The 24,709-nt window shown below is 45.7% G+C and overlaps 2 protein-coding genes across 5 annotated transcripts in view; one reads left to right on the top strand and one right to left on the bottom strand.

Annotated features, from left to right (window-relative positions):
* Trim37 (tripartite motif containing 37) overlaps window positions 1–15,597 on the top strand; it is a 121,040-nt gene extending 105,443 nt beyond the window's left edge. For 2 of the 4 annotated variants that reach the window (XM_041664500.1, XM_041664499.1), the window contains exon 25: window positions 15,327–15,597. In XM_041664500.1, coding sequence (XP_041520434.1) covers window positions 15,327–15,471 — 145 coding nt within the window. In that variant the 3' untranslated portion in view covers window positions 15,472–15,597. Of the gene's footprint in view, window positions 1–7,207; window positions 7,571–10,481; window positions 10,540–15,326 lie in introns of those variants that run through there. The other 2 variants (XM_041664502.1, XM_041664501.1) reach the window with 2 other exon arrangements.
* The window catches only part of Ppm1e (protein phosphatase, Mg2+/Mn2+ dependent 1E), a 132,822-nt gene that overhangs the window by 11,042 nt on the left and 97,071 nt on the right, over window positions 1–24,709 (bottom strand). The window contains exons 2-5 of the mRNA XM_041664505.1: window positions 13,779–13,897; window positions 6,936–7,135; window positions 3,608–3,796; window positions 114–257 (exon numbers count right to left, since the gene is read on the bottom strand). Coding sequence (XP_041520439.1) covers window positions 114–257; window positions 3,608–3,796; window positions 6,936–7,135; window positions 13,779–13,897 — 652 coding nt within the window. The remainder of the gene's footprint in view (window positions 1–113; window positions 258–3,607; window positions 3,797–6,935; window positions 7,136–13,778; window positions 13,898–24,709) is intronic.

The raw sequence follows: 24,709 nt of genomic DNA, 5'->3' as shown, positions 1-24,709 counted from the left end.
TGTGAAGAGGCTTTCTGTATTTCTCCTTTAGGGGCATGGTATAGTTGCTGAGATCAAAGGCAATAATAATAACTGCCTCTAGGACATGCTTGAGTATAACGGACCATACATACCTCTCTGTCTGGCTTGTGTGGCTTCATGAGCTCGACAGCTTGACCCTTTCTTACAAGCATAACCTGGGAATCGCCCACCCATGCCACGTGGAGCATGTTGCCTCTGATAAAAGTCACTACTCCTGTGGTCCCACATCGTAAGCTCTGAAAATAATTTAAGACCATAGTCAAAAAAACACCAAATTCCCATTCAGAAGCAATTTATAATCCATACAAGCTGCATTTGAGAGACAATTAGTAATTTGTTTCATATTACAAATTCATGTTTCTCAGAGCATTTTCTTTATTTGGAATTTTGAATCTTTTTATTTGTATTTTTAATACTTCCTGAAGTGAACACGCATTAATTTTGCTAAAAATAACAGCTTTATAGCTAAAAAATATCTTCAAAACAATAAACTACTTTTGGGTACTAGTTGGGGATGAGCTTCAGTTTTGTCTTAGTTTTGAAATAAAGTCACTGTGTAGCTCTAACAGCCTGGAACTTGCTATATAGACCAGACCGGTCTCAAAATTACACAGGTCTACCTGCTTCTGCTGAGATTAAACATGTAATACCACCATTCCTGCCTCAGAGAACTTGATGTGCATTTATATACACAAATCCACTTGATCTGTGATACACTGGACAGGAATGATTATCAGATTTGTTTTAAGTATAGATTTTTTAAGAACTGGGCTTGCAGCTGGAGAGAGACAGCTCAGTGATTAAGAGCACTGGCTTCTCTTCCAGAGGACCCCATATGGCAATGGCCACAACCATGTGTAACTCAGTCCCAAGAGATCTAATGCCCTCTTCTGGCCTTCATGGGCACTGCATGCATGTGGTGCACAGATATACATATAGGCAAAAAAATTACTCATAAAATATAAATTAGCTAATTAATTTAAAAACTGGATCAGGTGAGAAGGTCAGAAGGTAAAGGCATAGTACCATAGTTCAACCTCTGACTCTCAATATGGTGGACAATAAAGAACCATCTCCTGAAGTTGTCCTTCCTTCCACATGATACTGTGGCATACACGCACCCCCCCCCCCACACACACATAATACATGAATGTGTTTAAAAACATGGCATATTTGTGACTTGTCCAAGGACTGGTAATCTCTTTACTGTGCAAACACTTTAAGTCTTTGTTCTTCCTGGTTCACTGTTAAATCCATTCTACCACCATTACCCCTTTCTTTTAAGACTGGGTCTGACTGTCACTGTGGCTAGTCTGGAACTCATGGAGAATCTTTTGCCTCTGCCTCCCAAGTGCTGGGACTTTCTTTCTCTCCTTTCCCCTACCCCCACTGTTTGTATATCAAGACAGGGTTTCTCTGTGAAATAGCTTTGGCTGTCCTAGAACTCGCTCTGTAGACCAGGCTGGCCTCAAGCACAACAGATCCACCTGCCTCTGCCTCCCAAGTGCTGGGATTAAAGGCACGCGCAATCACTTCTAGGCAGCCTTAGTCCTTTTTGTTTCTGACCTACTGGGTTGTCAGTGAGGTGATGTAGTTGTTGTGTGTGTTTGTGTGTGTGTACACAAAGTATTTTCTTAGTACAAAAGAAATGTCCTCAATCTCTGGATATCATGGAGCCGAGACAGCATATAGTCACTGAAGAAAATGCTTATATACCTTTAAAAACAAAAACCAGAACAATCTTCCCCACAGTATTTTTAGGGAGCTTTGACTGGAAACACTGCATAGAGAACTAACAGCCTGGGGTTTCACTGCAATAGCTACCACAGTACTTAAAGCTCTTGATCCTGCTATACTAAAATGACATCTCCATTTGACATGAGTCACCACCAAATGAGCATGAGTCTGTTACTAAGGACCTGGCCCAAATTAGAACGAGTGCGTCAGGGTGGTGAAGGGCTTCTTCTATCCAATGAGAAAAACAACTTCTCTTTTTCCCTATATAGGAAAAGTTTGTTATAAATCCTCACCCACCAATAAAATGTCTTCCCACACAGAATGTTGAAAAGCTCAGCCCTCTGGAACACAGGATAAAGACACTTCAGTGCATATGCCCTGGAGAGAACAGGAGAGGGGAGGGCTGCCCACAACAGGAATAGCTACTCCCCAGCAGTAAGGAGCACATGGAGGCACAAGAAGGAGAGAAGCGACTTCTGAGAGGACCCTGAATTATGTGGAGAACTCTGACAGGACAGAGATGGCACCACTGACAGAGCAAGCAAGGGAAGCACGGTCGGGATGTAGGAAACAGCACATAAGATTAGGAAAAAGACAAAATGACGAACCATTGCTCACACTGCTGAATACAGGCCGCCGCCGCCGCCCCCAAGGCTCACAGTGTCCCTCCACAGAGGCAGGGCTAAGGAAAGGGCCGAATCCACTGGGGTCTTGTTGTGCAGCCCTAGCTCTACGTGTGGATCCTAGTTGTTACTATAGTAATTTGTGTATTAAACCAAGCTTAGGGCTCAAGGTAGATACTTCTCTTGGCTTGTTGCCAAATAGTTCTGGATTCTTCTTTCATTAATTTTAAGCCTCACTATTGCTTTGCAGCATAATTGCAAGATCAGGGAAATGGGATCAAATAATTAATTTTCTGGTCTTTTCATTTTAAAAGTTCACATTTGAGTCATGTGATAGAAATGTTAACTTGTTGTTCATATCTTAATATATAATTAGTTTTGAAAAGTTAAAAATGTGCCTTTTTCTCTTGGCACTCCCCAGCTAAAAATCCAACATGGAGTACTACAACATAGAGAACTACAAGTAATTATGTTTCATTGCACAGCATGATGTACATATGGGTTTTTGTTTGTTTTCTTTTAGACTTTAATACAGAGCCCCTCAATTTCATTCTAAGTTAAGTGCTTAGTTCTGACCAGCCTTAGCAATATAGGACATGAGTTCTGTCTTCTCTTCTTATTAAGAAGAAATCAGTTGTAGGATCATCTAAGGACTCTCCGAGCTCTCCATCGGAAATGTTCCTTGGAGACAGATGCACGGTGACCACTGCCTGCTCATGCAGAAGGAATGGATGGAAGTCATCCCAGTTTCTGTTTCCTTTGTAAAACTATTGTTTTCAATCCACCAGGTCCAGGCTCGAAGCTAACAGGTAGTAGGGAAAAAAGAAGCAATACTCACCTGCCAAATCCAGCAGCAATTCTAGAAAGGGGCCAGACAGCCACAGAATGAGTTTCCTTTACAGTGAGTGTTTCATTGTGTCCCTCAAAATTATTCCTCAGGAGAGATCTGGGTTTAGAATTGAGCAGAGTCCAACAAGTAGCTCAAGTAAGTGTGTGTGTGTGTGTGTGTGTGTGTGTGTGTGTGTGTGTACGTCCATACAGTTTAGATAATGTGTACCCAGAAAGAGAAAAGGCCAAAGTGTGTGTGTGTGTGTGTGTGTGTGTGTGTACAGTTTAGATAATATGTACCCAGAAAGAGAAAAGGCCAAAGTGCCCTTCAGCCACAGAGACTGGATTGAACTCGGCTGGTGCACTCCTAGCTGGTGTTCACAAGGACGTGGGCATACCTCCCTGGCTGCCTTCTGCACAAACCGCTCATCCGTGACACGGAAGGCCCGGCAGAGAGCCTCAGCAGGATCATGGGGGAACATCTCCTGGCGCACTAAGTTAACATGTAGGTGAACAGAGGCATAAATGGCAGCGTCCACTCCCCCGTGGCCATCAAACACTGCAAAGTAAGCTTGTTCCTCCTGGTCCTGTCAATAAAGACACAAAGCAGTTAAGGAATGGGGCACAGTACCATCCAAAGGAGCCGATGCCCTGGAAATGTCCATCCTCTACTGTGTCAGTCAGATAAGGAGACTGATGTTTCCCTTTGCCAACGCGCCTGATGAGCTGCCGCAAGCTGCGCTGCTAGAGCACTGTTTACACAGCGCCCTGTTTACATCATGCCCAGTAGCGCGGGCGGAGGGCCCTCCCTGTGAAACTTGTGTACCATGGAAACACCCACATGCATTTGCTTCAGAACCATAGTTAGAGGTTGGGAGGAGGAAAAGGAAAGAAGGGATGAGAGAAAGTGAGCAAAAGCTGTTCCGGATTGAGTACTTCTTTCAAAATACCAGAGAACAATAAAAGATAATTGGCTTTCCAGCACAAGACCAGTTTTGTGCAGGGTATCTAAACTACATGGAGATAAAGACAACCTACACCGTTCCTGGTCACATTGGGTTCCTACCATAAATAAGTCTTTAAACTTGTTAGCCAATCTTGAACTACGTATCAGATGCCCAAGTGCCCTGTGTGGCTGGCACCTTCGCTTCAGCTCCAATCTAAACTTCAGCGTCTCATTTCTCAGAAAGGCCGGCTGCCAGCAGTGGCCCTTCTACCATCTGTTGTGTCTTGAGTTCACTCTCCAAGTGCCAGATAGTTGGCCACTCTCTTCATTTTCAGCTCGGATGTGTGAGTCTTAGCTTTGTTGGTAATCTGCGAGTCGCTCAAGTTTCATGGTTACTAAGTTCCCTTGAGGCAGCGGTAGCTAATGGCTTCATTTGGGAATCTTTACATTTTTTTCCTTGGGAGTCTGGGTTCTGTCATCCTGAACCAATCTTTTCTTTGGGGGATGTTTTTGCTTGCTTGCTTGCTTGCTTTAGGTTTTTTATTTTGTTTTTACCTGTTTATTATTTTTGCGGCAGTGTCACACAGCCCAGGTTGGACGCAGATGTGCTGAGTAGACGCTTCATTCTCCGTCCACCTTCACACCTGTGTCTCTGTGCTTTGGAAATGGCTCTAGCAGAAGCACTGCGTCTAGCTGTCCTGAGAGTGGTAACACTCAGACGTCCTGTCACTTACAGGCACTACCTCTAGTGTGTCTTGCATTTCAAGCAGAACAGTCTATGGTACCATCGAAGACTGACAAAGCAGAATTGTCTAAAAATAAATCCTGACACTTAGAATTTATATCTGGACTAAAGTAGTACACAATTCCCAGCAAGTCAGTATAACAGAAGAAGAAACAGCAGCCAGGAGGGGTCTTGGCAAAGGGAGCATAAAGTCAGGGCTGTCGCACTGGTCGTGGGATCTCAGCATGTATGATGCTGTATGTTTCACTGCACAAACTTTCTTTTAAAGCAGTGTAGTTTCTTAAAGCAAAAAATGATAATTTATTAAAATAATAAAAAAACGAATGTCACTGTAACCCCACTATCATTTATCTATACATATCATTTATCTGTATCTCTGTACATTTGTGGCTGGGTTTTGTTTTGGTGATGGTGATTATTAGGACTTTGGGTATGTGAGATAAACCTTCTACAACTGGGTGTGTGTGTGTGAGTGTGTGCTTTGGTTTTTGACACAGGGTCTTGCCTTGTAGCTATTACCCTGCCTCAGCCTCTAAAGTCCTGGATTACAGGTGTACACCACCACACCTGGCTCTGGTGGGGTTTTTGTTTGTTTTGGTTTGGTTTTTCGAGACAGGGTTTCTCTGTAGCTTTGGAGCCTGTCCTGGAACTAGCTCTTGTAGACCAGGCTGGTCTCGAACTCACAGAGATCCTCCTGCCTCTGCCTCCCGATTGCTGGGATTAAAGGCGTGCGCCACCACTGCCTGGCTTTGCATTTTTAAAGTAAGGATCACACTATATATGAAATTTTATGTCCTGCTCTATGTCATTAACATTTCTGCATGTTATTCAAAGACATTGTCTTGAATAGATTGAGATACATTTCCTTTAATGATTTTTAGATCATTTCTGATTTATTTTTATTAATAATGTTGAAATACTTATCAAACACATACTTAAGACTTTGCTGTATTTCCATTGTGATGAAGAATTTTAAGTGAAATAAAGTTATCAGATCAAGGGTATGAGAATTTGTAACACTAAATAATCATAGCTCAGTAGTCTTCAGTCCCTGCTTTGGTGCATCAAGGTGGCTCTTTCCGAGATAGGCCTCTGCCTGTTTTTTACATTTGGAGACAAATGAAAACCGCCAGGTCAACATCCTGAACAGCATCCTTCAGTAGGTGTAGTCTATGGGGACTGTTTAGGAGGGAGCCTTTGCGTCACATTTGCACAGACAGCACCAAACGCACAGATGGAAAACGCAGAAAGGCTGCTGTCTTTCTAAGCCCCAGCTGCTAACCTGCATTGCTCTTTAGCCCTTGGCAGTCCATGAAGTTTAAAGTTAGTTACTACGTGAAGGAAATATTATGCTGGGTATAAATCACTACACCGCAATTTTCAAGTTATAGACTTAGAAGAAAGAAAGGGTGAGTGACAGGCAGAGGAAGCAAGCCCACCTTTGTTTGCATTAGCATAATGCGCTTACTAGAAAAGAGACGACAGCAAGAACGTGGTTATTAAGCTGACACGGCTCATATGGATCTAATCTGTCAGTCACAGAGACTTGTGGAGTGTAATTCCAACTACTTCCTACCTCAGAGACCCAGATTTTAAAAAGAAAATCACATGTACTCAAGTTGTCTCAGCCTTAATTTATTCTTTTATGTTGTGTTTTCTGTTGCTTCAGCAACATGGTGTTGTTCTGAGAATTCACTAAGTCACTTGACTTTACTCCAGAAATATTCTCCTTTTAAAAACTGTATTTCAGTATAATGGTTTTCTTTGGTTGCTAATAAAATGCTTTAGAAGCTTCCAAAGAGACTGGTAACTTTACTTGCTTTCCTGGATAGGAACTGGCTGGCTGTCCAGAAGAGGTTTTTACTCTCCCAATTTTGAACCATGTGAGCCTATTAAAAATAACATAATGTTCCCGGTTTGGAATGATCTGAACTTACTCAAAATAACAAAACAGTTCTATTTTCTAGTGCAGTCCACCTCCCTCCGTCCGGCGAGTGACGGACCGTGTTGCACCAGCTCCCAGAATGCCCTTTACCTCCAGGTTGAAGAGCATATTAAAGTCAGGGATGCAGACATGCTTGTCCTCCATTTTCCTTCGCATGTTTTTGATGGCATGAATTGATGTTTCATAATAAATCTGAGGCCTCCTGCGCAGAGGGAAGTCCTTAACCCAGCTGCAGCAAATCTCGTGTAGTTTGCTGAAGACAGAACGGGCCAGTTTCACTGTCTCGATTTCTGTGAAGGAAACAGACCCCCGGTGAAGAGCCCTGTAACACTGCTTTCCTCTCTCCTGCTTGGGAAGGACAGAAGCAGCCACCCCAGCTGTGTCCTCTTGAACTCAAGGAAAGGAACACTGCTTCTGAAGAGAAAAAAATAACAGCCTGCCAGCTGCCCCCAAGGTCAACCCCTGGCAGGGGACCTCCAGTCAGGCCAGGCTTGCTCAGTGTGTTCTCCAGCCCTCTGCCCTCTAGGCCGGAGCAGCCTTCACTGGACGCTGCTGTGGCTGTCACGTGGAGAGCCGAGCCTTCTAGGCTTCACAGAACGACTGAAACACGAGTGCTGGTTATGCAGCCACCGGAGCGGGAAGACGCGCGAGGACAGCTGGCAGACTGACCCACTCTCACTTCCTCTTCCTGATCTCTCATGTCTTCTCTCTAGTGAACAGACCATCATGTGGAACTGAGTTACATATTTTCTTTGATATATTTATTATTATTAAAGTTTTAAGCAGTAGTTTAGCCAATGGAGTAACTAATGTGTTAAATGAGTGTTTACTCCGGAGGACAACCTGAATTCTCTTTGTGTGTATTGTGGGAGTCTTCACCTAAGTGCATTTTAAAAATATTATTATTAGGGTCTCATTATGTAGCCCTGGCTGTTCTGGAACTCACTCTATAGACCAGGTTAACCTTGAACTTGAGGTGCCTGACTCTACCTCTGGAGTGCTAGGATTAAAGGCTTTATTTTCAATTGCTTATTAATTTATTTAGCCAAAGTCTTGCTAGGTAGCTCAAGCTGGCCTTGGCCTTGAATAAGTGACACCCAGTTGCTTTACTTTCCTAAGTGCAGGGATTGCAGGCATGCGCCACTACAGCTGGCTTCTATCACCTTTACTGTCTGACGCAATAGTTAACATCTGGCTGCTGTGGCAAACTTCTGTCCCATGGCACATGGCCAGTGTGTGTTGAAGAGACTATAGCTAACGTCTTTAACATCTCTTCAGGCTGTCTTCCACTCTCTTTGTAGCTCCTCAACCAAAAGAGGAGGTTTTCGGTACTTTGGGTGTTCCTGCAGAAAGTTGCTTTACTAAATCCGACACAGCTTGGCAGCCTGAGGAAGTATGTGGCAGACGGGCAATGGCTACAGATGCTTCCTGTAGCCTAGAACAGAAATCCCAAAGAGACTGTGTGTTCCTCAGCAGCATGGACCTAGGACTTCCATTTCTTTATTTCCAATCTTGCTTTAGCCTTGAATCTGCGACTCCAGTTCCACTCTTGTGCATAATTCTTACATGATTTTTCTTGTTTTGTAGTGTTAGGAATAGAACTCGGGGCCCTGACCATGGCAGGCAGCATATGTACTGTATCCCCCTATAAAGCCCAGGCCGTCCTCAAACTCAGAATCTTCCTCTGTAGACTCCCAAGTGTTGGAATTAGCTTCCCAAGTTGCAAATTGCCACACCCAGCAAACACTCACCCAGTCCTTTTTGAACAGGGTCTCACTCTGTCCCCAGGCTGACCTGGTCTCAAATTCACAGTGCCTCAGCCTCCTAACTTATAGGTAGGTGTCAGCCACTGCCTCCAGCTCCATTTTTTTTTTTAATTATTATATTTAGAAAGCTAGGCTCAAGGATTTTATTTCAGTTTTTCCTTATTATTAATATACAATAGTCCTAGCCGATGGCTTTTGAGCCCTTTAACGTTTTTCTGTGTTTGTTTTGAGACAGGGTCTTGTTAGCACAGGCTGCCTCCAGGCTCCCCAGTACTGTGACTTATGGGCTGGCACCACCATACCCAGCCTCCCCTTCCTAATTTTATTTTACTGAAAAACAAGTGTATTTGAAAGGGAAAGGAAGTTCAAAGAGCAAATACTCCCTGAGGAGTTATATACAAGAAATGAACAAGCCAACAAACAGCCAAATATTTCTCTTGCTTTTTGTTGTTGTTTCTGATTTTTGTTTTTTGAGACAGGGTTTCTGTGTAGTTCTGTCTGTCCTGGAACTCACTCTGTAGACCAGGCTGGCCTCAAACTCACAGAGATCCTCATGCCTTTGCCCTGGGTGCTGGGATTAAAGGCATGTGCCACCACCTTTTTTTCAGAACCACCTCCCATAGAGGCTTCAGCAGGAGAAACACACCCGATGCAGACCTGACATGCATATGTCCTTATTTGACACAGTCACAAAAGAGGGTTACAAAACAAATGGATCCAGAAACTTCAAGGGGAATGGGACTGGGTAAAATTAATGACATGTTCCCAGAATCCCAGCTAATAATATAAACTGTCCATCATTCTTTTGTTTACATATTACTGTCACTATGTACACCCATGCTGTCCAATAAAGGAGCTAATAAAACAAATGGCTCAATGGTTAAAAGCACTGGCTGCTCTTACAGAGGACCCAAGTTCAGTTCCCAACACTAACGCAGAAGCTGACAACCACCTGGAATTGGGTTCCAGAGGCTCCATCGCCCTCTTCTAGCCTCTGGGCAGCAGACATACAGTGCACATGCATACACACAAGCATAGCATTCATACATAAAATCAAAAGTAAGTAAATATTGGGGTTGACGAGACAAGATAGTTGAGAAGTTAAGAAATACTACTCCTGAGCTGGGCGGTGGTGGCGCACGCCTTTAATCCCAGCACTCGGGAGGCAGAGGCAGGCGGATCTCTGTGAGTTCGAGGCCAGCCTGGTCTACAAGAGCTAGTTCCAGGACAGGCTCCAAAGCTGCAGAGAAACTCTGTCTCGAAAAACCAAAAAAAAAAAGAAAAGAAAAGAAAAGAAAAGAAATACTACTCCTGGAGAGGATACAGGTTTGGTTCCCAGCACCCACACGGTGGCTCACAGGTACCTGGAACTCCAGTTCCAGAGGTTCCAATACCCTTTTTTGGTCTCCAAGGGCACACGCAGGTAAAACACCCATACACATAAAATAATAAATATTTTAAAATATAAAGTTACTTTTCTTTCAAGTGTTGGATGATTAGGGGTGGTCCCTGCAGTCCCTCTTGTCCTGAGCTTATGTAAATTAATCTCATTATATAGGCCAAGCTGGCCCGGAACTTCCTATAGACCAGGCTGGCCTCAGATTCCCGAGTGCTAGGATTACAGGGCATGGCACCATACCCAGCTTCTCTGAGGTGGAGTAGCCCTGGCTTCCTGCCATTTGCTCCTTGTGTTCGTAGTTCTGTTTGTTCACACCAGCCATGGTAGCTCTTACTTTTTGAGATTTATTTTTTATTACGTGTGTCAGGGGCCAGGGGTGTGTGCATGTGAGCACTGAGGCCAGAGTCATTCGATCCTGTAGCTGAAGCCACCTGATGATGGGTGCCATGAGTTTATCCCGGTTATCTGCAGGAGCAGCACACACGTGCTAAACCATCTCTCCAGCCCTGTTTAACTCTGGAGCCACACGGTCCAGCAGCTGGCGTACAGCAAAGGCTCCATCAGACGGATAACCAACCCTTAGTGCATCTCCAGGGCTCTTGCGTGTACATCCTTCCCTGGGGTGATAAAGTACTGCAATATCAGAAGGTTAGTTTTCCTTTCTGTTGCTCTTAATTTTGTTAATTTTTGTTTTATTTTTGTGTGTGGTGTGTTGTATGTATGTGTAGTGTGGGGGACAGGTCAGTGTTAAGACCCTTCTGTTGTGAACCACCTCACTGTTTGAGACAGGGCTTCTTGCTGCATCTGGAGCATCTGGAGCTTCCTGACTGCGCGAGACCAGCTGGCCAGTGAGCTCCTGTCTCCACTTGCCCAAAGCTAGAATTACAGAGGCAGACCATCATGTTCTGCTTTTACACAATTGTTGAGGTACTAATCCAAATCCTAAGCTTGCATGTTCCGGAATGAGCCACCTTCCGAGCCCTTTACCATTAGTTTTGAAAGATGTAATTTAGCCAGGCATGGCAGTCCAAGTCCATAATCCTCTGACCAAAGAGGTGGAGTCAGGAGGATCAGGACCAAGGCCAGCCTCCACCACAGAGTTGGTTTGGGGTCAGCCTAAGCTACATGAAATCCTGTCTCAAAAAGCCAAGAAAAAAGTTTTTTTAAGGGGCTGGAGAAATGACTGCTCTTCCAGGGAGCCCAGGCTAACTTTCCAGCACCCATATAGCGGCTCACAACCATGAGTCCCTCCAGTTCTAGGGGGTCTGATGCCCTCTTCTGGCCTCAATGGACACTGTAAGCACCTGGTGCACAGAGGTATATGCAGACAAAACACTGATGCATGAAACTTAAAAAAAAATATTTTTAAAAGAATAAAATTTTGTTTTGAAACAACCAAGAAGTGGGGACCTCACTGCATGTGCTGTAGGCCCTACCCAGTATGCTTCTCCCCAATGTAAGCTGTGGGCCAACAGTGTCCCTGTAGAGTTCTCAAGGGGCTTTTTATAGGGTCGCCCAAGACCATTAGAAAAAACAGGTATTTAAGATTCGTACCAGTAGCAAGATTACAGTTGCAAAGTAGCAAGGAAAATAATGTTACCGCGGTTGGGGCAGCAGGAAGGTTGAGACCCACTGTCGTGGACCCTTGTACAGCTCGCACCTAGTTATCTGTGCTGAGCGGATAAAGGATTTGCAGGGAGTTGAGAATCTCAACAGCATGGAAGCATTTCTAAGTGATCGCCTAGAAAAAAATTGAAACAATGTGACCAGTGCCATCCATTAAAAAAAAAAAATCCTCCCCGATTACTTTTGTCACCTTGTAAGGCTGAGACAGTTCTTCAGAGCCAGCATTTAGGGCAGCACTTCAGTCCTGAGACAGTCTCCAGCAAGGGTGCTATAGGAAGAGCATTAGCGTCTACGTAATAGCCACTTGAGATGGGAAAATAAAACAAGATAAGGGGGCGTGAAAAAGTGGGAACCATCCAAGTAGCAGTCCAGCCCTCACGGCTGTAGATCACTTGCCAGTCGTTAATGTTGTTACTGTCCCTGTGCTGAGCTGGAGCTGAGTCAGCCATCATCCCGCTGCACTGAAGCAGAATCGAATCTCTCATCTCTTCATTACAAGGGTTTCACTTGCATCTCCATTCAAGAAAGACAGCTTTGTGGAAGGAATTCCACTCAGGTTGGCTCCAGGACAGCGTGGCTCTAGGTGAATCAGTTATTCTCAGTTGAAAACAAGCAGTTCCTCCTGGATAGTTTCTGTCCCAGTCTGGAGACAGGAAGAGCGGGAACGCCGCAGTCCCTGGGCCGTCTTTCTATTTATAGCGCTTGCTTTGTTCCTTATGTACCATGCTGACGGGTGAATGCTCTGAATAGAACAGATGGGCTAGGCATGGTAACACGTATTGTGATCCTAGCACCCAGGAGACTACGACAGGGGACTGAAGCAAAGGGCCAGCCAGAGGCTACATAGTTGAGACCTTGTCTCATAGCTAATAAATAACAATAAAATATTCCCCTTAAAATTTTGGAATAGTGAGCTAGGAATGTTACACAGTTGATAGAACACATTCTTACCACTTAAGACACCTCAGGTTCCATCCCCGGCACCAAAAATAGAAGTGCATGGTGGGGTAGTCATGCTCTGATTTTATAAAAATCGCTTAACTGCTTTCAAATATGTGTAAGCCCAGTGCATCAACTGGAGGCCAGTGGGGTGGCACATGCCTGTAACCTGGCTGCTCGGGTTGCCGAGGTGGGAGGATAGCAAGTTTCAGGCCAGCCTGGGCAATTGAGCAAGACTCTCTTTCAAAACCGTGTGTGTGTGGTGTGTGTATGCGTGTGTGCGCGTACTCGTGTGTGTGTGTGCGTGTGTTTGTGTGTGTCTGGAGATGTAACTCTGAAGGAGAGTGTCAGGTCCAAGGTCTTGGGCTCAGTTCTGCTGGTGCCAGGGATGCGTGTGGGTGTTGAGTGTTGAGCATCTTGTCCTTGCTATCAGCAAAGATGCAGAGTGACTGACGGAGACAAAGGACGTGATGCACCTGCCGGAGCTCTGTTGTAATAGAAAACTGAACAAGATTGATGAGTTTGGTTATAACTGACTTTTTAAAACTTGTCTGTACTGTATTCAAGATCAGCTGAGGGGCTGGAGAGATGGCTCAGAGGTTAAGAGCATTGCCTGCTCTTCTAAAGGTCCTGAGTTCAATTCCCGCAACCAGATGGTGGCTCACAACCATCTGTAATGAGGTCAGGTGTCCTTTTCTGGCCTGCAGACATACACACAGACAGAATATTGTATACATAATAAATAAATAAATATTTAAAAAAAAAAGATCAGCTGAGCCTCTTAGACTCGAAAGGGCATTTAGGGTGGTGCAGCCATGGGTAAACAGTGCACTATAGGCAGGTTTTCCTCATACTCTTACTTTATTGTACAGACAAGGTCCTTGCCTAAGCCTAAATTCAAGTGACCTTCCCACCCGGGCCTGCCAAGTGTCTGGGACCCTAGGTCCGTGCTACTGAGCCAACTTGTTGTGTGCCATCTGTCTAGAAATCACATCCATTTCTTATTTTCAATACTTTCCGTGTACTAGTTCATCCCTTAGATATATACGTGGATTTTTCTTCTTGCCTCTTTTTGCTGATGTTTAAGAAAAAAACTCCTGGATAAACTCCTGGATAACACTAGATAGTCACCAGTGGGGGGTATATGTCCGGGAAATTTAAGGTGCGCAGGCATTTTGAACAAACAGTGGAGAAGGTACTTACCCACAGTCCCCTCTGTGCCGTCCGTCTCCTTTGGGATGCAGTGAGCAGAAAGGTCACTCTGGAGGACTTCGTCTGATGTGGCTCTGGCTAAAGCAGCAGCCAGAAAGGAAGGGCAGTTACTGAAAGAGAAGCACAAGGTATCCTCAGTAAGAACTTCGACGTGAAGCTTTAGTACACCGTAACACCTGCCGTGTCTTATCCCAGAACTGCCCTTTAACATCCAACAAATGACTGAGCGCGTTAGCTGACAGTCAGATCTCCCAGGCTAGGTAGACAGGTGGTAAGCAGGGCAGCTAAAAGATAAGCTTTATGAGAGGAACAACACAGTGGCTCTAGCGGTGCCTACCTATACTGGGTGCCAGTCATGCCATATCCCTAAATATGAAAAAGACTGAGTTGTGAGGAAGTGGAAGGGCGGGATGAAATACTTCAGGCTAGCGTTGCACAGGCTGTAAGAGCTTGAGAGAAGTCACAGGAATTTTTGAGCAGGTAAGTGCCACCATGAGATAAGAACTAAAATATTCCCTTGTTTGCTGTGCCAAAGGAAATCAGAATGTAACAAGAATGAAAATCCATGGAAGGGAGGAGGAGGAAGCGGGGAGGACGGGAGTAAGAGCAATGATGGGGAGGAGGTGGGGCAGGAAGAGGAGCAGGAGGAGGGATGGGAGGAGGAAGAGTAGGAGGATGTATTTTGGAGAAAGATGCTGTAGAACTTGCTGACAGTTGTGTCGAGGTGAGTGAAGGGCTGAGAGTGAGTCCTGAGTTTGTCTGAGCAGCTACGTGGGAGGACAGGAACCAGGACAAGAGGCTTGAGGACGTGGGCTAATGTCGAAAACAAGAGTTCATTTTAGCTGTTAAGCTGGAAACAGCGATGAGATATTTTATAAAGGTATAAAATGATTAACTGGATTTTAGAGAGGGGTTCAGAAGTTAGGAAATTGGGAATGACAAACTCTAAAGTGACAGGAATAGAAATAGTCACACAGGAGGCATCGGAACAACTGTGTTCTCCTTTGGAGTGGGAAGGTTGCTCTGTGCCCTCCGTTTCATATGCTGTGGAAAGCAGGGCAGCGGGTATTTCCCTTGTTAGTGCCTGAGTTTTCATGTGCAGGCAACTGTAGACAAGGAGCTGTATCGTGGATCTCACTAGCGTATGGAGAAACCTTGACTCCCAAGCCTGAGCCTCATGCAGTTGTGGATGAGGTTTTGGGAGACACTGGAGCGGGGTCGCATGTGTGGATGCTGTGAACTCTGACCAGAAGGCCGTGGCAGACTGTCTGTAGCAGGCCGCGGCAGTTTCTGCTCTCACATTGTTTTTGCATGCATGGCTCCAACCCAGGCACACTACACTAGCGCAGTGCTTTGCCGTCGAGTCCCAGCTGCAGGCCCCATGCTGTTTTAGAACCTTGTCATTTCACAGAGTTTGCTGCTGTTCCTTTACATGGGCTAAGACTTGGGAACTGTTTTTCTGTATTTTTGGGGTGGGGTGGGGTGGGGGGAGTAGGCTCTTTGGCTATGCTGGCTTCTTGCTTTCTTCCTTTCTCCTAGATTGCTTGTTCTTGGAACCCAGCAGCCATTCTGTGAGGAAGCCCAAACCAGCCAACTTGGAGAAACAGCATGTCAGGGGTCACACGGATATGAGCTGAGGTCCCTGCCTCCAGCTGGCAACCACCACCAGCTGCCTGATATGTAAGTGCACAGAGCTCCAGACAACACCAGTCTCCAGCCTGAGGCTTCAGATGTGGGACAGAGATGGGAACTTCGCTGTACCAGTCTGAAATCCTGAGCGAGAAACTATAGTATAATAAATGACTTTATTACGCCACTAGGTTTTGTCATGATTTGTTAGATAGCCACTGTAACTGAAAACCCAGTATTTTAAAGCTTGCTAGAAGGTAGGAACCTATAGAGACTAAAAATAGCTAGGCATGGTAGCGTATAATCCTAGCACTCCAGAGGCAGAGAGTCTGTGAGTCGGTCCAGCCTCCCCACTCCCCCCAAAAGACTGAAAGATGGAGGAACTCGAAGAGGAGAGTCGAGGCAGTTGAGTGTTTGAATAGGGGAACGGCTGCTAAGGGGACCAGATGTGGACCGGAAAGGAATATTTAATATAGCAACATGTAAAGAAACCATCGCTGACTGGGCACCAAGATAATTTTTTTTTTTTTTTTTGGTTTTCGAGACAGGGTTTCTCTGTGGTTTTGGAGCCTGTCCTGGAACTAGCTCTTGTAGACCAGGCTGGTCTCAAACTCACAGAGATCCGCCTGCCTCTGCCTCCCGAGTGCTGGGATTAAAGGCGTGCGCCACCACCGCCCGGCACACCAAGATAATTTAATGGGAGGGAAAATGTGTCAAAAAATGGAACCGGGGGAAATTAAGCTTGATCCCCATATATAAAAGCACCAATTAAAAGTACATTGCATGGGGGCTGCTCATGCTTGTCTAGTGTGCAGAGACCCTGAATTCAAGCCCTAGCTGCTTCCTCTCTCCCCTAAAAAAGAAGAGACAATTGACAGCAAGCATTAATATGACATCGGACGCCAGGACTCTGTATACAGCTGAGTGGGCACAGAACAGTCAGCATAAAGTTGCTGTATCTTCTCCTAGAGATATATGCCTTAGAAATGAAAGCACACATCCACACCAAGGCTTGTATGTGGACGCGCATCTCAGCAGAAATAAAATGCATCAGATACAGAGTGCAGTACCTTTTTAATATTTATGAGTAGGGGTGCTTTGCCAGCATGTAAATCCATGTACCATGTGTGTGCCTGGTGCATGAAGAGGTCAGCGGGGATCATCAGGTCCCCTGGAACTGGAGTTGCAGATGGTTGTGAGTCACCATGTGGGCGCTGGGTGCTTATAGCCATTAAAAGGAACAAAGCACTTACACATGCAACAGCATAGATGAGCCTTGGGGATCTGCTGGCAGAAGGCCACACTAAAGGCCACGTATTATAGTGATGCAGTTCCAGGAAAAGCCTATGTTAGGTTAATCTGTAGAAAGAGAAGCGGTGCTTTGGGGATGAAGTCCAGTCTATATGGAATACCAGCCTTTGTCGGGGTGAAGATGGTGCCTTAGATGGGAAAAGAAGGAAGGAACTGGGTGGTGCATGCCTTTAATCCCAGCACTCAGGAGGCAGAGGCAGGCGGATCTCTGAGATCAAGGCCAGCCTGGTCTACAGAGTGGGGTAGCCAGGGTTACACAGAGAAACCCGGTCCAAAAAAATGGTTAAAAAAAAAAAGAGAGAGAAGGAGGGAGGTCAGGCAAGCAGTTAGTTTATGTCCAGGTAGGGTTTTCTATTTGCTGTAGGACGTGAGGGCGATCACTAACAGTGTGACTAAGACACCCTCACAGGTCTTTTCTGGGGCTCGCATGCCTTGTGCCAGGCTCTGTTCTGCTGCTCAAGATCTATGTGAACAGGAACCATAAGCCCCTGCCCTCCTAGTGCTTACACCAGAGGGATGTTTCTCAATGGAATATGAAGCTAGATCAGCTCTCCAAACCTTTTCGGGCATGAGAATCGCCTATGGATCTTGTTAAAACATTAAAGGATTGCGGGGCCCTCCCATCGAGGTTCTCAGCAGGCCTGGGTGAGGCCCGAGAATCTTCATTTCTAACCAGTCCCTGGAGAAGGTAGGCAGTGCTCAGTGACTGGAGACGTGTGAGACACTGTCAGTACGTAGTTCCTCCCATCTGTGTTCCTGCGCTAGCGTGTATGCAGATAAAGACTCATCTTGTTCGCCAAGATTGGGGTTTTACAGGGTGGCATGGTACAGTCAATTAAAGACGTGGGAGCTGCATTATCTTTTTAAGTGTATGATTATGATGGTAGGCCTTGGACTCGTAAGTTGCCCAAGAAAGAATAGATGTTGTAAACCAGTGCGGTCTAAATGAACATGAAGAGTGGGTGAAAGTACTTGGGTTCAAAATCCAGGACACATGTTATGATCTAAGAGCAGGATGCCGTGTGCACCATTACTAGGAAGGTCGCGGGAGGCCAAAGACCTGGTTCAGAAACACGGAATCTCGGGGCTTACACTCCAGACCTCAAAGGAAGATAGGTCTTCAAACTCCCTCTCTCATTCCTTAGTGTGTGTGTGTGTGTGTGTGTGTGTGTGTGTGTGTGTGTGTGTGTGTGTGTTCACGTGTCCAGATGCATGCGGGGGGAGGGGAGTACACACACACATCTGCACGAGTGTGTTATTCTCAGGGTGACTGCCCACTTTCTTCTTGGAGTTGGGGTTGACTGGCTAGTGAACGCTGGGGCTCTGCTGTCTCTGTGGCTCCAGCACTGAGATTACATGCGCATGCCAACACACCTGGGAATCGACCTCGAGTGCTCACGCTTGCAGGCACTCGCCAAGCTCTCGGCAGTTTTTTGTTGTTGTTGTTTGTTTGTTTTTTTGTTTTTTGTTTTTCGAGACAGGGTTTCTCTGTGGTTTTGGAGCCTGTCCTGGAACTAGCTCTGTAGACCAGGCTGGTCTCAAACTCACAGATCTGCCTGCCTCTGCCTCCCGAGTGCTGGGATTAAAGGCGTGCGCCACCACTGCTCGGCATCGGCAGTTCTTTTTAAAATTGCAGGTTATGATGCTAAATGAATAATGAAATCGCTGTTGTCTGCGTTAGCAGCATTGGGCATTATCACCTGAACTATGCCCTCTGCCCTTTTTCATTAGAAAACTTACAGCTATTCATTCATTCATTATTCATTCATCTGTCCGGAGGGGGTGGGAAGCACATGCAAGTCAGAGGACAGCCTGCAGGAACTGATTTGCTCCTTCCATTGCATGGGCTCTGGGGATGGAACCCAAGTGGTCAATTTTGGTTGCAAGCACCTGTAACTCCGAGACCAGCGGTTCAACCTGTGGGTTATGACTCCTTGTGTCACATATCAGAATTCATAGCAGTAGCAAAATTACAGTTATGAGCTAGCAACAGAAATAATGTTATGGCCGGAGGTCACCACGACAGAGGAACCGTGTTAAAGGGTTGCGGCACTAGGGAGGTTGAGGACCCACTGGTGCTGCTCACCTTAATTTTTATTTTGACATGAGGTTTCTTTCACGACACTGCCCAAACAGGCTCCAAACTTGAGAGCTTTCTGAGCCTGGGGTTTCAGGCCTGCACCCCACACCCAGTTGTGACTAGCCGTCTCTGCTCTGCTTTGCTCTGGGTGTGGTAGGCGAGCAGGACAGAGGAGCTGAGTAGTATTCCAGGTGTGCTGGAGGGCACTTTTCCCGTTTGCTGCTCCTTAGCAGCTATGGAACGCAGGCTCAAACACAGCACCTCCGTCATTGCTGTCTAGACAACAGGCCTCCACTTGAGGACTCGAAGGGTCCTGCCGCCCATCTTTCAGGCTTTACTCTCATCTAATCATTTCTTTGTTTCTAAAGCTGTGTATTAAAATGAAGCCAGAACTTCAGTGTGATCTAGCTCCCTGAGTTCCACAAGAAATTGATACATTTGGTGTAATTAAGCGATCAGTCTAGGCTCATCAAAGGTAACGACTGTGACGAGTTGAGAGAACGAGGCGTGCACGTTCTTCTCATTAGTGTGTCATCTGCGGCCCATTTCTAGTTAAAGCTAAGGTACTTTTTGAACTTTTGTCAGACAGAATGAAAATATTTTCAGTGAAGCAGGGAGGAGGATTAGCTCACTAAAGTGAGATCTCAAACATCACCTCCGTCAGCTCGGTCTGCACGTCAGAACATGGAATCACCCGTATGAATCATTTCTTAGGGTTTTGACTAAACTGAAAGAAGCTGTTTCTGAGAAATCAGAATTGCAAATGTCTGAGAATACTTGATACACCTCAAATGCAAACGTATCATTAGTGCTTGTCATTTTAAGAGAGTCACCAAGAGTGACTAACACAATAACACAGAAACTGCTTTCCTGCAGAATCTCTCGAAAATGCTTAGAAAATGTTGAAGTTTGGCGAAAATGCAGTGAGCGTAGTGAATAGCAGAAGATGGTCGGTCAGTAATGAGGCAGAGTGCAGACCTGGACGTACAACTGTGCTTTGGGGCTGGAGAGATGGGTGGGCAGTTAGGAGCACTGGCTGCTCTTCAGAGGACGTGGGTTAGAGTCTTAGCACTCCCAGGCAGTTAGCAACTATCTGTGAGCCCAGTCCCAGGGACCCAGTGTCTTCTGCTGGCCTCTGTAGGCACCAGGCATGTACACAGCACACAGACAAACATGCAGACAACACACACATTAAATAAGTAGAGAAATAGCACAGATGCTGCTGCATTGGAAGCACTGCGGTCACTGTGTGACTCCACCCCGCAGGGCTGTGGATGCTCTAGGTCTTCTAAAATCAGCTTGATCTTGTTAGGGTCCTCAGACACAATAAAATATTGCAGCTTTGCTTGTTTTACAGACACACACACACACACACACACACACACACACACACACAGAGAGAGAGAGAGAGAGAGAGAGAGAGAGAGAGAGAGAGACAGAACTATAAGACAAATTCTTTGAAATACTTTCTGTTCTTACTTCCAAGCAGTTTAGATCCTATGCACAGAAAGAAGTGTTTTCTACACAGCGGTTTGTTACTTCCTTTTTTATCTTTAACACTGAAGTACAGACTTTACATATTCATAGACAGAAATAGTCTCTATTTTGTTTCTAAGTCGCATATTGTATACGCTTTTTGAACAATGTTAAAAATCATTAGAGGGCCGGGCGGTGGTGGCGCACGCCTTTAATCCCAGCACTTGGGAGGCAGAGGCAGGCGGATCTCTGTGAGTTCGAGACCAGCCTGGTCTACAAGAGCTAGTTCCAGGACAGGCTCCAAAACCACAGAGAAACCCTGTCTCGAAAAACCAAAAAAAAAAAAAAAAAAAAAATCATTAGAGGGCCACTGACATTGAGTCACAAGAAGTAAAACACTACTTCATTAACGCTACTTACGTCAATGAATACGTGAGTATATACTTGGAATTTTATATATACTTATTTTTTTCAGTGTTCTATGTTATAAAGCCCCATTAACATCAGAAGCTGAGCTCTGTAAATAAAAGACAGGATTTGCTTTAAGGTAAATGTTTTTCAAACACATGCAAACCACCAGAAAACTCTGGTTTCCGAATGCTTTAACTGCCCTTTCCTAGTGGTCGCATTGGCTAGCAGCATTGTGTTTAGCTTCCAAGTATTTATTTGGAGAGGTCAATCTTATCTTCAGTTCTACTTCAAAGAAGGACCAAGAGTGCTCACTGGTAGGGTATGTGCTCAGACTGTATAAAAAACTACACCCGCTCCCAGGCATGCCTGCCTGCCTGTCTGCTTTCCTTCCTTCCTTCCGTCATTTTTCTTTTGAGACAGAGTCTCACTATATAGCTCTTGCTGGCCTGGAACTACATGGATCAGGCTGGCCTGAACTCACAGAGATCCACCTAGCTTTGCTTCCCAAGGGCTGGGATTAAAGGCAGTGCTATCACTTGCAAGGTGGTGGAAAAATCTGTAATTACAAAGTACAGCCGTACCCTACTGACCTTCAGTAGTTGAGCACTTTTCAGTGTTTACAGGATTTGTCCTGCAGTGTCTGAGCAGTCTTTTAGAAGGAAACATTAAATCATCATGGGAGCACCTGGATAATATCAGAAGCAGGCTGAGCTGAACTTGGCAAAAGAATGTGTGCTTATTGTGCAGAAGGGAAGGCCCTCAGTTTGCTCCTAACCACGGGATGGAGGGAAGGCGGCGGGCTTAGCAGAGTAGCAAGGGAAGCTTGTTCAAGGACTGAGCATGTTCAGTCCTTGAGACCTCCAGACTTGGTAGATACTTCATACGCTTATTGTAAAAATGGATTTCTCTGTGCTGCTATGAAAATAAGAAACAAAAGCAGAGATGGCTGAGAGTATAGCATTGCACACCATGTACAAGACCTTGCGCTGCATTTGAGAGAGAACGGCAGTGACCCTGGTGCCCAAACGTAGCTACACTGCTTACACTGAGAGCTCTGAAATCCGACCAGCCTGTCCCTGAAATGCTGCTGAGCTGACTTGTTGGAGGAGGTGAAGTAGACAGAGAAGCTGGAAAGGCTCCTCCCAGCTGGGGCCTCCGGGGATGCCAAACCCCAGGCTGTTGTTTCCTCCATTGGAAAAGTAAGAAAATGGGATAACTCCAGACTCTTCCAGGCCTAAAATGCTACCTCTGTAATTCTATTCCAAGTAAGTATTGTTTTTCATTTCAAAGATGGGTCAACGGCAGCTTAGACGTATAAACTCACTGTGGGAGGCAGACAGCAGGGTCCCTGGAGTCTAGACGCTAGTTTAAGAATAGTCCAGGCAACAAAGCAAGACACCAACCCAAAATATTATTTCTATAAATATATAAGGATATTCTGCTTTATGTATTAGGTGTATTTTTTTTAAAGATTTATTTATTATATATAGTGTTCTGTCTGCACGTATGCCTGCAGGCCAGAAGAGGGCGCCAGATTTCATTATAGATGGTTGTGAGCCACCATATGGCTGCTGGAAATTGAATTCAGGTTCTTTGAAGAACAGGCAGTGCTCTTAACAGTTTAGCTATCTCTCTAGCCCTTAGCTATATTCTTCAATTTGGATTGCTGGGCATAATAGCACATGTCTTTGATCCCAGCATCAGGGCAGCAGAGCAGGTGGACCTCTATGAGTTTCAGGCTAACCTGGTCTACATAGAGAGTTCTAGGCCAGCTAAGACTATATAGGAAGATCATGTCTCAATAAATAAATGAATATTCACTCCCATAAGCACCATTGGTCTTGACCTTGTGTCCATTAGTTAGGACAGACTTCTTTGTGTAGCATCTACGTCATAAACCTCATATGGAACAATACTGTTCCAAGTGCCATGGAGCTTTTATTTTTTGTTTTGTTTTTGAGGCAGGGTCTCTCTGTTTAGTCCTAGCTGTCATGGAACTCACAAGGTAGACCAGGCTGGCCTTGCACTCACAGCTATCTGCCTGCCTTTGCCTCCTGAGCACTGGGATTAAAGGTGTGCGCCACCACCGCCCAGCAAGAGCTTTGAATTTTATATTTTTGGTTGTGAGCCTAGCCTTTAACGGCTGAGCCATCTCTCCAGCCCAAGCTTTGTATTTTAAACAACAATCCATCCTCCTCCTCCTTACAAATATTTCCAAGAGTTTATTACTCTGTCTCCACATCAGTGCTAACTGGGTGCCCTCCATTAGTGATAAGGAAGTGGATAGGGCTGGAATGATGAAGGCTGACTCTGAGCACTGGGTGCTGTCTTGGTATAAATAGATTAACACACCATGGAAACAATAAATCACTTCATTTCAGATGCCAAGGGCGGATCTCTCCTCAGCCAGCCTGTCAGTACTGTGCATATCAGTACAGTATACATTTTAAGGCTGCAAACTGAAGAAGCCGGGCCAGGATGCACTTTGATTACAATGCTAAACCTACACAAATCACCAAAGACGTTATTAGATAAATTAGAGGTTTAAAAGTACATCCTTCCTGACATTGGCAGTGTGGGCGTCTGCACATCACAGCACCCGCAGCTGTGTTTCGGCAGGCTGGGCAGAGCCCCCTAAGGTAACAGAAATTCTGGAAGGTGGGACGTTTCCATCAATTAACTCCGAGATTCCACTGAGCAGTTCCTAGCCCACAGGATCATGGCGGGCCCTCATCTCAGCATGAGTCTGCCTGGGTGATGACGAACAATGCTGATTCCTAGTCACCCCCATCTCCTCTAATCATAAGGATTTTAAGTCTAAAATAGCGCATTCAACTAAAAATAAAGAAGGCCAATCCTCTACCTGACAGTATTCTTTCTTAGTGGGCTGTGTGGAGTTAAGGGGCTGGATTTCTTTGCCTGTAGGCTGTTCTTTGTCTAGCAACCTCTAGGAATGCCACCTGGAGTCCGATGGCAGTGCCCACACAGCACTGGCTCTTTCAGGCTCGTGGAGGGTTCCAATGCCTACCAGGTGCCTCGTTCCTACCACTCAGGCTTGGGGTTCACAGCAGGTCTCCCTGCCGTGCCTATCGGCATAATCTCAGCACTATTTTTGCTCACACTGACCAGGTTGACATTCAAGGGAAACCTACATTATTTCAGGTTTTCTGTGACTTCCAATTAGCTGCTACAAGGTCACCCAAAATGAGACTAACAGTGGTAGAAGATCACAGAGTGAAGTTGTTTTAGCAGGAAATCCTGTCACCTTTCTCCCAAACACAGACCGAACTGAACAGCCTATGTCCTAAGACAGCCCTTGCTGGCGTGTCCCCATGTGATCTTCCTGCTGGATCCTGTGTGCTCAGGTCTGTTCCTGCAGCAGATTCTCAAGGGCTGCAGACAGCACCATGCTGCAGGTTCTTCCCTGTGTCTGCACATTCCAGGGTGCTGTCTGCTCCGACGGTCCTCTCTTCCTGGCTTTGTCTTTACACTAACTTCCATCAGCTCTAACTCACCACAGACTCCTGTGCTGACTGCGTGTCACTGCTGTGTTTCCCACGCTGCAGTGGTCATCTGCGGAGAACGCTTGCTCAGGGCCTGTGTCCGTGCTCACACAGTGCGCACTGCGGAGCTGCTGGCCGGGACGGGAGTGTTGTCCTGTGCATCTCCTCTTAGAGTGAGTGTGTCCTTAAATTAGACGTTTATTTGTGGGGACAGGGGATGTTTGGAAGTCGGAGGGCAGTTCTGGGTCTGGGGCAGCTGTGACAGGAAGTATTTCCAGAAGGAACTCAGGTGTGTGAGCAGCGTCACTGCAAAGTGCTGCCATGCCGTGGCACTGACATCCCTGAGCCATTCTTCCTGGGCTCTTCTCTGTGGGCCTGAAGCCTTTGTCACTGCGTGCACTTTGGATGGGATTCAGAGACTCTGGTTAATGTAAAGTGTAACGACTGAGTGATTTCGAGAGCTAACATCTAGTCAGCACGAATGTATGGTACGCTTACAGTTGCTTCCATCC

Source organism: Microtus oregoni, unplaced genomic scaffold (assembly GCF_018167655.1).
Source record: "Microtus oregoni isolate MIOR12 unplaced genomic scaffold, Mior012 000015F_ref0000493, whole genome shotgun sequence".
Taxonomy (NCBI): Eukaryota; Metazoa; Chordata; class Mammalia; order Rodentia; family Cricetidae; genus Microtus; species Microtus oregoni.
The sequence above is the reverse complement of the archived record's forward strand: the minus strand, read 5'-3'. Positions and strand labels throughout refer to the sequence as shown.